The sequence below is a fragment of the Tamandua tetradactyla genome, chromosome 3, assembly GCF_023851605.1.
Source record: "Tamandua tetradactyla isolate mTamTet1 chromosome 3, mTamTet1.pri, whole genome shotgun sequence".
In the NCBI taxonomy this organism is placed as follows: Eukaryota; Metazoa; Chordata; class Mammalia; order Pilosa; family Myrmecophagidae; genus Tamandua; species Tamandua tetradactyla.
In genome coordinates this window covers 36,458,695-36,472,126 of record NC_135329.1, presented here as the reverse complement: position 1 = coordinate 36,472,126, position 13,432 = coordinate 36,458,695, and the positions used below count along the sequence as shown (strand labels likewise).

Sequence of the window (13,432 nt, the reverse complement as noted above, 5' to 3'; positions counted from 1 at the left end):
GTGAAAACCTGCCTCTTCCATGGTTGGCTCTCATGAGTAATGATGTAGTACTGAATAAAAAATAGAATATTTTTCTAATACCCCCCAAAATAATAAACACTGTAATAGTTTTTTGCTGCAGCTTTCTATTTTCTTTATAAAGAAAAGCCCTGTGCTACAGAAAAACATGAACATTTTATCATCACAAAATAGTCACCACTGTATCAAACTGGTTTTAAAGTCTAAGTTATTGAACTGTGATTGGAACAAAATGTTCAGACAAATATTCAGCTTTATATGTGCCATTCATTAACAGTCTCAGAAATTTATAATTAAAAACATACTTAGGCAGGCTGTTAGTATTTTGATGTAATGATGTATTTGACAAAAAGGACAGTAAGAAGCTTAATACTGTAAAGATTTTTGTTTTGTTTTGACTTCCATCAGAAATTATGTTTACAAATACTTTTGGAGCTTCTGAGTTCATTCTCATTAACTGTATTTAATTATCCCTCAACTACTTTCTCATGAGGTAAAAGTATCCAAGACAAAGGTTGATACTCTTCCAAAACTGTTCACAATTTGGTTATGTGTAATCAAAGAAGGGGTATTTAATATATACTATATAGCCTAAATGATCAACATTGTTAGAATTCAGTTGTGGAGAAAGGAGCATCCTGACCTTTCCAGGAACCAGCTGGTACATGAAAAATGTGATCACTGCATTTATTTAAAATGTGATCTTTTCACCATCTTCCTTAGGTGTCAAAATAAAAGTTCTATTTTCTATGTACTGTATATATACATCTATTTAGAAAAATTTATAAAAATAAGACAACAGGTGGCATGTGGAGGTGTGGCTGGCATTTAGTGGGCACAATGAACGCTTAAAGAAATTCCTTTTGTTGATTTTTGAGAGCACATGACATCTTGCCCAGGGTGGCAGTGAACACTGATGCAAAAACATCGCTCACTTACTGTTTACTGCGCCAAAAATCCTCCATACTGCCAATGCGAATGGAAACACTATGGCAAAATACTCATCTTAAATGAAATATTTTAAATATATCACAGATTTTTACATTAAATAGAGGAAAAACAATTATACTCTCATTTACCAGTGTCTCATTTTATCATGGCAACTTTAGAATAGATCCGTTTTCCTTGCTTTCCATTTCCATTGCTAACAGAGCAGGAGTTGGAACGATAAATGATAGACAATCTGTTGCACACTGTTTACACTGTGAGTATTAAGAGAGGAAACGCAGAAAAAAAGACTAAAAGCTTCTAAAGCTTATGCAGCGGCTCTGGTCAAACGTTGGAGTCTTCATCTGTAATGCTGGCACTCGGGGAACGGGCAGCAAAATCTTTAAACATGTCATCTTCCTTTAACATGTGTGTTAGATTGTTGATGCCTTCAGAGAATGCACCTATCTGTCTCACCGTCCCTTCTGAATCTTCCATCTGCTCTAACCGATCCAAATCATCATCATCATACAGGTGCATGTCCACACCAGGTTTAAATCCTTTCTTGGTTGTACTTCCTGATGCCTGTCCCAATTCCATTGGACAAACATATTCTTCCCCATCTTCCTGCTTCTTCTTTCTCAGATTCCCAAAATTGCTGAAGGTAAGTTTCTTTGGCTTCACTTTGGCAGTGGCTGTTAGGAGTACATAATCTGGTAACTCCATGGCATCACGCTTCTGGTGTTGGGCCTCAGCACCAATCAGAAGGTTAAAATGAGTGGCCAAATGTCTTCGCAACAAGGTCTTATTTGGTGGGATGTTCAATAACTGAGCCATTGTTTCTACATTAAAACGAGGTTCTAGAACCATAAGCCCACCATGGACACCACTGCCTCTGAGATTGGGGGCATATTCTGCCAAGTCCACAGAGCGCAGCCACTCCATCACTCGATGATTGGTCCACTGCTGAACCTCGGACGGGGTGATGCTATTCTCATCAGATGGCCGCCTCCGCAGACAGTTTGGCTCAAAGTTATTTATCCTCAGGACCTGGATGGCCCTTTTGATACTAAGATGGTGTAGCACACTCACAACCTTCAAAGATAGTAAGTCATCAACAGTCATGTAATGGAGCATGCGGCCATCTACCCGTCCTTCATCAAACTGAGTCTTATACTGGGGGAGGCCAATATCATCCAACCATCTAGTGACCCAGTTGAAATCCAGTTTTCCATGATTAGTTTCTTCTTCGGATCCCAGGGCTTGTAGTGCCAGCTGGAGTTTCTTTCGATGAAGTGAATGCTTAATTCCAAGTTCCTTCTCTAGATCTTGCTGAGAAGCCTGCAAAAGCGTTTGGCCAGATGCAATCCAGTGCTTGCCAGAATTCAGGTAGGACCCCAAGCCCTGCTCCATAAGCCAATTGCAAACCTGCTCCTTGGTCCATTTGGCAAATGGCATATCCAAGTCACTGTTAGATTGTCCTAAATCTCGAGACCAACCCAACCGGGGTCCTGCAGTTGCCCGTGTCCCTCCTCTTTTGAATTCAGGCTCAGACATGTCATCTGGGTTGAATGTGGTTGATTGACTTCTCCTAAGTTTTCCAAAGAGTTTCATGATGCCTCTGGATTTCTTTTTGGAATCTGGAGATGGTGGAGATATCTGGAAGGGACTACTCCCTTGTGAATCTTTTTGCTGAGAAGATACACCAGCCAGATCTAGGTGCTCTGCTACCTCCTTTTCTGTTTCAGCTAAGTTTGGTGCGCTTGCTGTCCTCTTGCTACTTTTTATTTTAAAAAAGCCCCGGCCAAAGGAAGCTCTGGCTTTTCGAGTGCCAAAGGGGTTTTCATCCATAGAGACATCATGTCCTGGAGCTTTGGTGGGGAGGCTCCCAAACGTGCTGCTTTCTGCTGGAACTTTATTCTCTGTAGGCTTCTTTATAGGCTCCTTTTCCCCATCTGCTGTCTCCTTCTTCAGATTGCTGAGGCTGCTGGACTTTGGCAGACTTGAAGTTAAAAGATTATCACATAGCTGGGTTTCAACAGCTGCACCAATGATTATTTTTTCATCATTCTCTTCAAATGTAGTCTCTGGTTTAGGAGGCAATATTGCTTTTTCAGAAATCTCCATGCCTTTAGATGCTGGCAATATTGCAGGGATTGAAACTTGTAATATGTTGGTGTGGAACTCTTCTGTAACATTTGTGTTAAATGGGTCATGACTGGGAGATCCCATTACTGGAGTAGGCGATGGACTTTTCTCCAGATCACTAAAGCCCTGGACATCCAAAATAGTGGAGATGGAACTAGAATTGGGCAGATCTTCATATTCACCATCTTTACCTTGAGCCAGTATGACTGTGTCTTGCATTTTCTTGTATCTGCTCAGGCACTGTCGAAGATCTTCTATTTTCCGATCCTCTAAAATTAGAGCTCCTATCCTTCAGCTCCAATCCTTTTTTGGCATATTGCTTTCTGGCAGCTTTAGCAAACCATAACAGTCTTTTAAGAAGATAACAGAAAGAAATACCCATAGATATTTGGAAAGATCTTAGAAAGAACAGGAGCTGATAGCAATATAAACCCAGGAGAGAAGAATCAGCAGATGCTGGTCATGTGCCTTTCCATGTGATAGAGCAAACCTAGCAGCCATAGCTTTTCTTCAGAGAAAATAGCCTGTTGATGCCTTAACTGGAATATTTTCATGGCCTTCGAACTGTCAATTTGTAAACTAATAAATCTCCATTGTAAAAGCCAACCCATTTCTGGTATATTACATTCTGGCAGCTTTAGCAAACTGAAGCAAAACTCCCTTACCGGCCTTTTAGCCACTGAAGCTCATTTTATTTGCAATCAAGAAACTGGGTAAGAGAATTTTTTGAAAGATTTTACTAAAAAACTAAGTGTTCATATCACAGTTTCGTTTTTACATTTTTCCTGATTAAGTCAATTGCCAATTCGAGTGTCTTATTAGCATGGTATCCCACTGCTAAATGTATATAATTTGTAAAAATCAAGGAAATAGCATTTTATATCTTGAGCAGATTTATCAGTGAAAGTATAGTTTTGCATGAATACAGAAAATATATTTCCATATGAATATAGAATATAAAGAAATCTTTTTACCTTATTTGATCCCTCAGAAATAAAGACACTTGTTTGAGAATGATAACCATAACCTAGAGGATATAGAAAATAAGGGCAGAAAGAAGTAGAACAAGATGAAATAACTCACAGGCTGACTGATCTCTTCAGCAATGCATTTGAATGTGGTTTTGCAATTCTGACTCACCTACATGCCAATAGATAACCCTAAAATAATATATTTACAGTCATAACTTTCTTTTACACCTCCTTTTTTTTTTTTACCTCTTCTTACTACTAACTAATACCAGCACCAGTTTATTTCAGCTGAAGATGCTTTGAAGAGGGGATAAAAGAAGGCAGATCTGTGAGCCTTTGAAGTATTTTTAATCCCAAATGATGTCCCCACTATTTTATATGACTTATTGCTTGAGTGGCATTCTTAGAAGTATAAGGCACTTTGTCATTAATTTAATTCTTAAGAAAACTCTGATGACTGACAATTCCAAATTTGAGACTTTTCTGTTCTGTTTCATATGTTTCTACATTTTAAGTATATTTTTAAATGTGAGAGAGTGTTCAGGTTGCTTTAATCAGCAAAGAGCAGCAAAGGTAGCACAGGATATGGACACATTGTTCCCCAGATTTTTGAGTACAATAAAATGTTTTACTGGTGTTTATTATTATTTTTTGGGAGGTTGAAGTTTGAGGAAGGAAATACATTAATAGAAATTTTTTGTTTTCTCCAAGAGGAATGTGTGGCTTTATATGCTTCATGGTGGTATCATCTAAAACTTATGTGACTCTTGAATACTTTGACATGGTTTTCATCTTAGTCATCTCCAAGTAGGTAGATTATTTTCAAACTCTTCCGTTTTGTGTTGAGATCATCAACATCCAGGCAGAAGTAGCAAAACAGTTTCTCTATCCCAGTTAAGAGTGAATTGAGAAGCCAGTTGTGCAATTTCATCCAGGCTTTAATTCTGCACTGCCGGTCAGAGACCCCATTACTTGAGACACAGCACATTATTTATGTAAGTTGTAGAAACCGATCTTAGTTTTGCTTTTTGAGTAATTCTCATTTTAGCCCTCATGACTGAAAGACAATTGTTAGATACACTGAGTGACATCTATTTCCCAAAATTAACAGTTACACTTCATTTTACTCTGCTGATTCATCATCATCTCGGTCTATCTAGATTTCAATTTTCTTGTTGTTTTTCCTACTAAATTTAAACATAAATTTAGACACAATAATAATTAATATAACATGGGCTTGGGTGTCATTTAGTTCAAGCAGTTGACTCATGATTGCAGTTACTTAAAACTCCTGAAAACTTTTTTTTTCTTTTAATGCCCTGCCACTAAGCTAGATTTATCCTCTCACTTTATTTGGCTATTCGCTCACAGTGAGATGGGTTGGCATGGAAAAAGTCAATGAATCCCCTGAAGAATGTTGCCAAAACAAAAGGGGGTGGGTTACAATGCCACTAATCAATATGTAATGGTGAACTGAAAAATATTAATAAACAGGCCCTGTATCATTTTCCTGATGTCTGAGAAGTCACTGATTCTCTAACTTATGCCCCCAAACAAATCAGTTGTCATAAATGCAATTACAGTAATGAAAAATTAGAGTATTTGTCTTTGATAGGGTAGAATATAAAAATAATTACAGATTTTGGTAATAACTTTTGCAATGAATTGAATTTTGGAAATCCATGCAATTGCTTAATATCTTTAAACAGAGTGTATGCTGCTTAAGAATTCAGGAAAGATATCTTAATAAAAGTCTGTATTATTATGTGTAAATTAAAATAACCACATATATTTTGCTTAATATATATGTATTAAGGTTGTTTTATTTTTATTATTAAGGTGTAAATATGGTTGTTTTTTAAAAAAACAGACATGTCTAATAAAAAGGTATTAGATTTAATTTTTTTCATTACTTTTCTTCAGCTTAACATTTCAAAAAGAAAACATATGCAAGCATACCTCTAAATCACACATTATAATTAACTTATTGCTTTTAATCCTCAGCATAAATAATCTAAAATTTCAGTAGATAAGATTGTGATAACATGAATATTGTCCTGATAGGTAATAAAACAAAAATGCAATGCTTCTAACAAGTATAGTAGAAAGGTAATTTTCTTCATTGCAATGTAAGTTTCAAAACTACATTTTTGTTTTATGAAATAAATTATGTTTGAAAACCAATGACTACAAAAATGTCTTCTAGTTTCTTCTTTCAAAAGTTTTTGATTTCATGGTTAAGAAGTACTACTTGCTTAATTAAGAAGAATTTCAAAAGCACTGTGTTTTAATTTCCTAAGCTGCTTAAGCAAATACAATACAATGGACTGGCTTCAATCATGGGAATTTATTTATATATATATATATATATATATATACACACACACACACACACAGTATGAAGCCAGGAAAATGTCAAAATCAAGCCATCATCAAGGTGATGCTTTCTTCCTGGAGACCAGCAATCTCTGGCTACTCTATCACATTGTAAGACACAGGAGGCATCTGTGGGTTTCTCCTTTCTCTTCCAGGTTTCGTTGATTTCAGCTTCTCACTTGTGTGCCTTTCTTTCTCATGTCTGAATCCATTATATTTATAAAGGACTCCAGTGATAGGGTTAAGACCCATCCTGATTGGGAAGAGACACACCTTAACAGAACTAGCCTCATCAAAAGGAATTACTTACAATAGATTCATAACCAGAAGAATGGATTAGATTTAGAAATATATTATTCTGCAGTACATATAGCTTCAAATCACCACACTCCACCTTCTGAACCCTAAAAATACATGTTCTTCCTACATGCAAAATATATTCATTCCATCACAATATCCTAAAGGCTTCAAGTCACTTCAGAAACCATGTTAAGTACGAAGTCTCATTAAAATCGGTTGTAAGTGTGGTCTGTCTTGAGGCACAATTCCCCTCTGTCTGTGAATCGGTGAAACCTAAAGGACAAGTTATTTACTTCCAGTGCATAATGGAAAGACAGGCATAGAAGAAGTTGGAAGGAACAGGGGTCATGGGTCCCAAATGATTCTGAAATCCTGCAGGACATAGACCATTAGATTTAAAGGTCTGAGAGATGCATGGAAAATGCTTTCCCCTCTGGGACTGAAGAAACAGCAGCCCCACACCTTCCAACCATTTGTCTAGTACACGTGTTCCCTTTGAACACTGGTATGAAGGCTCCAACATCTCCAACCATAAGATTGACAGCCAGATTTTTTGCAAATCCTGGGAGCACAGGCTCCACTCTCTCAAAGCATTGGGACAGTAACACTCTTTTGGAACAATGGGGTAGAAAGTCCACCCTCTCAAAGCACAGGTTGACTCAACCTTTCTACACTCACAGGTGGCCCTGTTCTTTTGACCCAAGAAGATCTCTTCAGTACAGACCTCGGTTTCCATGGTTTTGCCCTTGCGGTGATTTTTCTCTCAATTTTTCTTCTCTGTTCCCTCAAGTCCTGGCTGGCACTGGTTTCATTAAAAAGAATTACACACAAAAAACCTGTCAACCTCGCATGTAGTATACAGGAATCCAAATAATTGACGAAAGAACTTTCTATAGATCTTTCCTGAATAATGCGTTTCTAATCTTGACTTCCATGGAAATTGCTGACTGGTTCTGTGTTTAAATAAACCCTCACATGGAGCACTGTTCTCTGGGGATATGCTTTTCAGTATCTCAGAATTTTCCAAACAATTAATTTCTGATTTCATTATGCCCGAGTATTCAGTTCTCAGCTTATCCCTTTCCCCTCCTGTTTTACTATAAAATACAAGGAAAAACCAGGCTGTGCTTTACACATTTAACTTGGAAATCTCCTCAGCTAAATATCAAGGTTCCTTACAAGTTTTGCTTCTCATCTAACATCAGAACTCAATTTCACCAAGTTCTCTCCCACTTCAAAACAAGGTTCATCTTTCCTTCTGTTTCCAATAACACATTCATCATTGTTTTCACAGTCTCTCTCTCTCTGTTTCTATTTGGGAGTGTGCTTGGGCTGAGAATTGAACCCAGGTCTCCTGCATGGCAGGTGAGCATTTTATCACTGAACCACCTGTGCACCCTGACGGTCTCTTCAAAACAATCTAAACTTTTTCAATCAAGCACCTCACAATTCTTCTAGCCTATACCCATTATCCAGTTCAAAGCCATTTCCATATTTCTGGTATATGCAATAGCAATACCCTACTCCCTGATATCAAAACCCATTTTTTTTGGGGGGGGGTGCATGGTCCAGGAATTGAACTGGGATCTTCCTCATGGAAGGTGAGCATTCTACCACTGAACCACCATGCACCCCCAAAATCTATTTTAGCTCCCTATGATGCTAAAAGCAAATACCATGAAATAGGTTGGGTTATATAATGGTAATTTCTTTCCTGATGATTTTTAGGCTGAGAAAACATCCAAATCAATGCAGCTCAAGGTGATGCTTTTTCTTAAATACTAGCTGTTAGTGTTCCTTGACTACTCTGTTACATGGCAAGGCAAATGGTGGCATTTGCTGGTCTCTCCCTTCTCTTCTGGGTTTTATTGAGTGCAACTTTTTGCTTCGGCAGTTTTCTCTTTCTGTATGTATTCATTCCATTTATAAAGAACTGCAGTGACAAGATTAAGACCCATCCTTATTGAAGTGGCTGAAGCCTTACCTGAAGTAACCTCATCCAAAAGTCCTACTTGAAATGGGATTATACCCATGGGAGTGGATTATATTTAAAAACATATTTTTTCTGGAGTATATACAGCTTCAAACCACCACATACAGAACACACAAAAGAATAAAGAAAATAAATCCCCCATAATTGTGCTTCCAGAAATACTTTATTAACATTTGTGTGCATTCCCTTCCATTCTATTCCCATGAGTGTAATGGTCACATATAATGTTTTGGCATGTGTATATACATACATGTGAGTAATAAAACATTAGGCATTATTTCTAATGTCTTATTGCCTTCTAAGGTTATGGTTTCTGGCATGCAAGGATAGGGTACTTTGGCTTACTGTTATATGGGTGGGGATATGCAGGCAAATTTAAGCTACTTGTTCTACCTAAAAAAAATTGAAAATAAAATTTCTCCATCCTCTAAGGAAAGGGTGAAAAGTTTTGAGAATTAATGGGAGTGAATATATGGATCAGGGATTTTGAGCCAGTGAGGAGGGCAGATACCTATAAAGGAAAAAGTAAAGTCTTATTAGATATGTCCTCAGATAGCTCTTGACTTGATAAGCTTTCTGTTTAGTTTGTTGATCTCTGACCCATTTCCATAGTCAACCTTGGCTTAATTTTATACGCATTGTGTACTTGAAAGTAATGTTTGGTTGTTTTAAATATTCAGGGCAGGTATAACAAAAATAAATCTCTCATTATTTGCAGAGCAGAGTTGTTTATGTAGTACATCCTAATGAATCTAAAAAACAATTGCTCAAACTAATAAGTGGATTCAGCAAAGTTTCAAGGTTAATAGACAAAAATTGATGTTCTAGGAGCAAACAATTTGGAAACAAAATTAATGAATTATCTCATTTAGAACAGCATAAGAATATGACTTCTTTTTTGGATAAAAGAAGGACAAAGGAAGGGCAAGAGCTCTTCATTAAGATCAAGAGGACATTTATAAATGGAGGAAAAGACTATGCATGAGGAAAGGAAACATCAAAATTGATAAGTAGTCACTTGTCTGCAAATTGATCTAGCTATTAAAGACAAATATAACAAAGATATCAAATGGTTTTTGTAAGAATGGTTAGGCTGATTCTTAAATTTACATGAACGTGCATATGAGCTAGCATAGTCAGAATTTTTTTTCAAAAAGAACAAAGTCAGAGAATTTAAATGCCCTGATTTTAAGACTTGCTGTAAAATCTTGTCCAATAAAAAAGAAAGATTTGAATTGACCACTAAAAATATAAAAATCAATGGAACAAATTAGAATGTACGGAAATAACCCCAAAGAATTAGACAACTGATGTTTGGTAAAGATGTCAAATCAAATTGTGGAGAATAAAATGTCTTTCAACAAATGATGGGAGGACAAATTAATACAAAATGGATTATAGAAGTCAAAACAAAAGCTAAAACTCTAAATCTTATAGAAGAACTCATAGGAGAAAAATCTTTACAACTCTTGGTTTGGCAAAGAGATTTTATGGAGATAATGCATGAACAATGAAAGAAAAAAATTGATCAATTGAACTGTATTAAAATTAAAAACGTTTTTCTTCAAAAAAAGAAATACCCAAGTACGTGAAAGACAAACCCCAGAACAGGAAAATTTTTCACAATTCCTCTGTCTGATACAGGAAACTCTTACAACCCAATGTTATGAAGACAATTAAAAAAAAAAAGGACAAACATTTGAGTAGGCGCTATAGAAAAGAAGACGTATGAATAAACAAATAGCACACAAAACATGCTCACATTAGGGAAACATTAGGGAAATCCAATTTAATCTTGAAATACATCCATTAATGACTCAAATTAAAAAGACCAAAATTAACGAAGTATTGACAAGGATATGGAACAATTGGAACTCTTTTACACTGCTGATGAGAATTTAAACTATTACAATGAATTTGGAACCCAATTTGGTTGTTTCTTAAAAAGTTAAATATGCACTTATGATTTGGGTCAGCAGGCCCCTTCTATGTATTTATGTAAGAGAAATACAAAAATACATATCCAAAAACTTGTATATTAATGTAGAGCATCCATACAAAGTAATACCAATGAACAATATAAAGGATGAACTACTCATCCACGTAATAATGTGGATTGGTCTGAAAATCAGAGCTTAGTAAAAGACACCAGACCAAAGTGTGTATAATGTATGATTCCATTATATGAAATACTAGAAGACACAAATTAATCTATAGTGACTTAAAGAAGATCACCTGGCTGCAGTAATGGGTACGCACATGGAAAAAGAATGAAACATGATCAACAGTCATACAGCACACAGATTAAAAAAAGATCACCTAGTGTCAGGTGAGGCAGAGAGAGGTATGAGTTGCAAAAGTGACCAAGAAATATTTCAGAACGGGGACTATCGAATATCTTATACCTTACTTCTGTGCTTGTGAACTGAACATTTTATATTGATGCAATTTGCTGTGGAAAAATTTAAACCCCATTAATTTTTAAAAACAGCATTAAAAAAAATCAAGATAAAAATTGAAAAAGTAACAATGCAAGTGATCCAAGTTAGTGAATGCAAGATAGGGCATTAATCAAAATGAAGCAGTAGTTCCATAGTATAAAGGGTGATGTTTTTTCTCTGTTTTCCAACATTTTAGAAAGGATTTTATGATTTTAATAAATACTGATAGTAATAGAGTAAACTATGGCAGCATGCTTAGCACAGTGTGCTATAATGGAAACACTGCTCCTGCATTAACACAGAAGGAACAATTTGGCTGAATGAAATGTCTAGATTGTTATTTATACTGGTACTGGAAGTCTCTGACTCTCTTAGTTTCGTGGATCATAGATCAGACTTTTTTTTTCCAGAATGTCTCAGTGCCATAGAGTCTTTGATATGCTGCCCTGAATCTCTCTTCAGGACAGAAGCACTCCTTTCCCCAACAGTAATGTTGGTGACTAGAGGCTCACAGATGAGTCTTGCATGGAAATTGCTTTCTCCTTAGGAATTGCCTTTGGTCAAAGAGAGTTTTTATACTCAAGGTTTTGCTTTCTCTCTGGGAGCAGCTTGCAGCAAATGTCTTGTCTCATGCCAAGGTATATGTTCAATCACAGATAATTAGATAACTCGGCCACCCAATTTCCAGAGTTCCCCATGGGACTGGCGAAGTCCCATGTTGCAAATGCATCATAGTTGACATTCTCTCCCTGCACAATCCTGCTTCTTTCACTCCTTTGCATATATTACTAGGGCATACCTTAATGAATTTTCTTCCAGAATATCCCTCTCACAAAGATTCATTCCTAGGGAATCTCAATTTAGACATTTTTGTACAAAAAGTGGTCTGACAAAGAAGACTTTTTAAGAAGATTTTAAAATCTTGTGTATTTTCACTTGTCTATTTTCTGGCCATCATTGGTACTAAATGGAGTTTGGGTAGTCACTGGCATGTTGTAGCAGTGCAGCTGTTAAACCCTTGTTGGTGGGGAATTGAGATGTGATAACAGTGAAAGAGAATGCACTGTCAGGTGCAAAAAATCCAGCAGTTCAGGGTAGGTGTGAAGCGGTTGTAAAAAGAATACAGGAATTTGATGATCCTTGTTATGCAGAGGAGATACTGGAAAAGTGAGAAATCACCAATCTAAGGAATGTATGAAAATCTCAGAACCTCTCTGGTAGCTTATAAATAGAACTGTTATCCCATGTGGCAAGTAAGTTCAAGCCCAGGACTTTATAAGGGTGGTGGAGCTCTAGAGAGAGTTGATTTCTTATCCCTGGCAAACCTGCTATGCAAAATCAAGGCCCTGGATGGGAAAGACTGGCATCCTGAGATCTGGGATGAGGTTGTCTGGGTTGATTACTAGAGAGCCTTGAACTCCAGCTCCTGCTAAAACTTTTGAGCCTGCATTTCCACCTATTACAGTCTAATGCTTAACCCCTCCTATGTTTGAGACACTGTAAGGCTTCTGTCTTACAAGACAACATGCAGGAGCCTCCAGATTTGACTAAGGTCATATCAAAATGTAACCTGACAGGAAAAGCACTGGGCCCAATAAAGGAGGAAAGGGTCTGTGCTTTGAAGGAGCTTCAGAACCTCCCCAACAGGAACCGCAGTGGAATGCATGGGGCTTGAGCTTGAGAATGTTGCTGGATCAAGAGGTGGAATATAAAACTAGATTCAGGAAAGATTATTTATGTGGAAATCATATTTCACAATACAGGATTTAACAGCCTGGAAATGACTTGGGGAGACAGTGGTAGCACAATGCTAGGAAAGCTATTAGAAGTTTGGAGAAAGTAATGACCTGTTGTAAATATAGTAGAAATGCCAGAATTGCTGCAGCAGAAAGTAGTAGGGATAAAAAGGTCCCAAGAGGCGGATATGCTATAGTAGATATGATATATAAAGCTATTATATGTACCATATTAGGCACCCAAAACACTAAGGAATGTGCTAGTAAGAGAGGTACCTGCATTGTTGAGAAACTCAGTAGTAATTGTCCTTTAGCATAAGGCTGATGCAAGAGATACTGTTATAGAACTAAGGTCACAAAATAATGGACATCAAGCATGGACACTTAACTGTCATGTGAGGATAAGCAACATTATCCTATGGAGTGGCTGAGTCAGAGTGCTGACCAAAGGGCCTGGAGCGTACAACAAAGGAAACAGTAAATAGAACATTACCTTAGGGATCCTATAACTTTGTCTCTAAT

At 36.9% G+C, this 13,432-nt stretch overlaps 1 protein-coding gene across 1 annotated transcript; it reads right to left on the bottom strand.

The window, feature by feature from the left end:
* Positions 1-654: 654 nt before the first annotated feature.
* LOC143675536 (liprin-beta-1-like) lies at positions 655-8,773 on the bottom strand. The gene is made up of 2 exons (XM_077151714.1): positions 8,725-8,773; positions 655-3,362 (listed from the first exon to the last, which is right to left on the bottom strand). The coding sequence occupies exons 1-2, from the start codon at positions 8,771-8,773 to the stop codon at positions 1,291-1,293; spliced, it is 2,121 nt and encodes a 706-aa protein (XP_077007829.1). The 3' UTR covers positions 655-1,290.
* Positions 8,774-13,432: the final 4,659 nt, after the last annotated feature.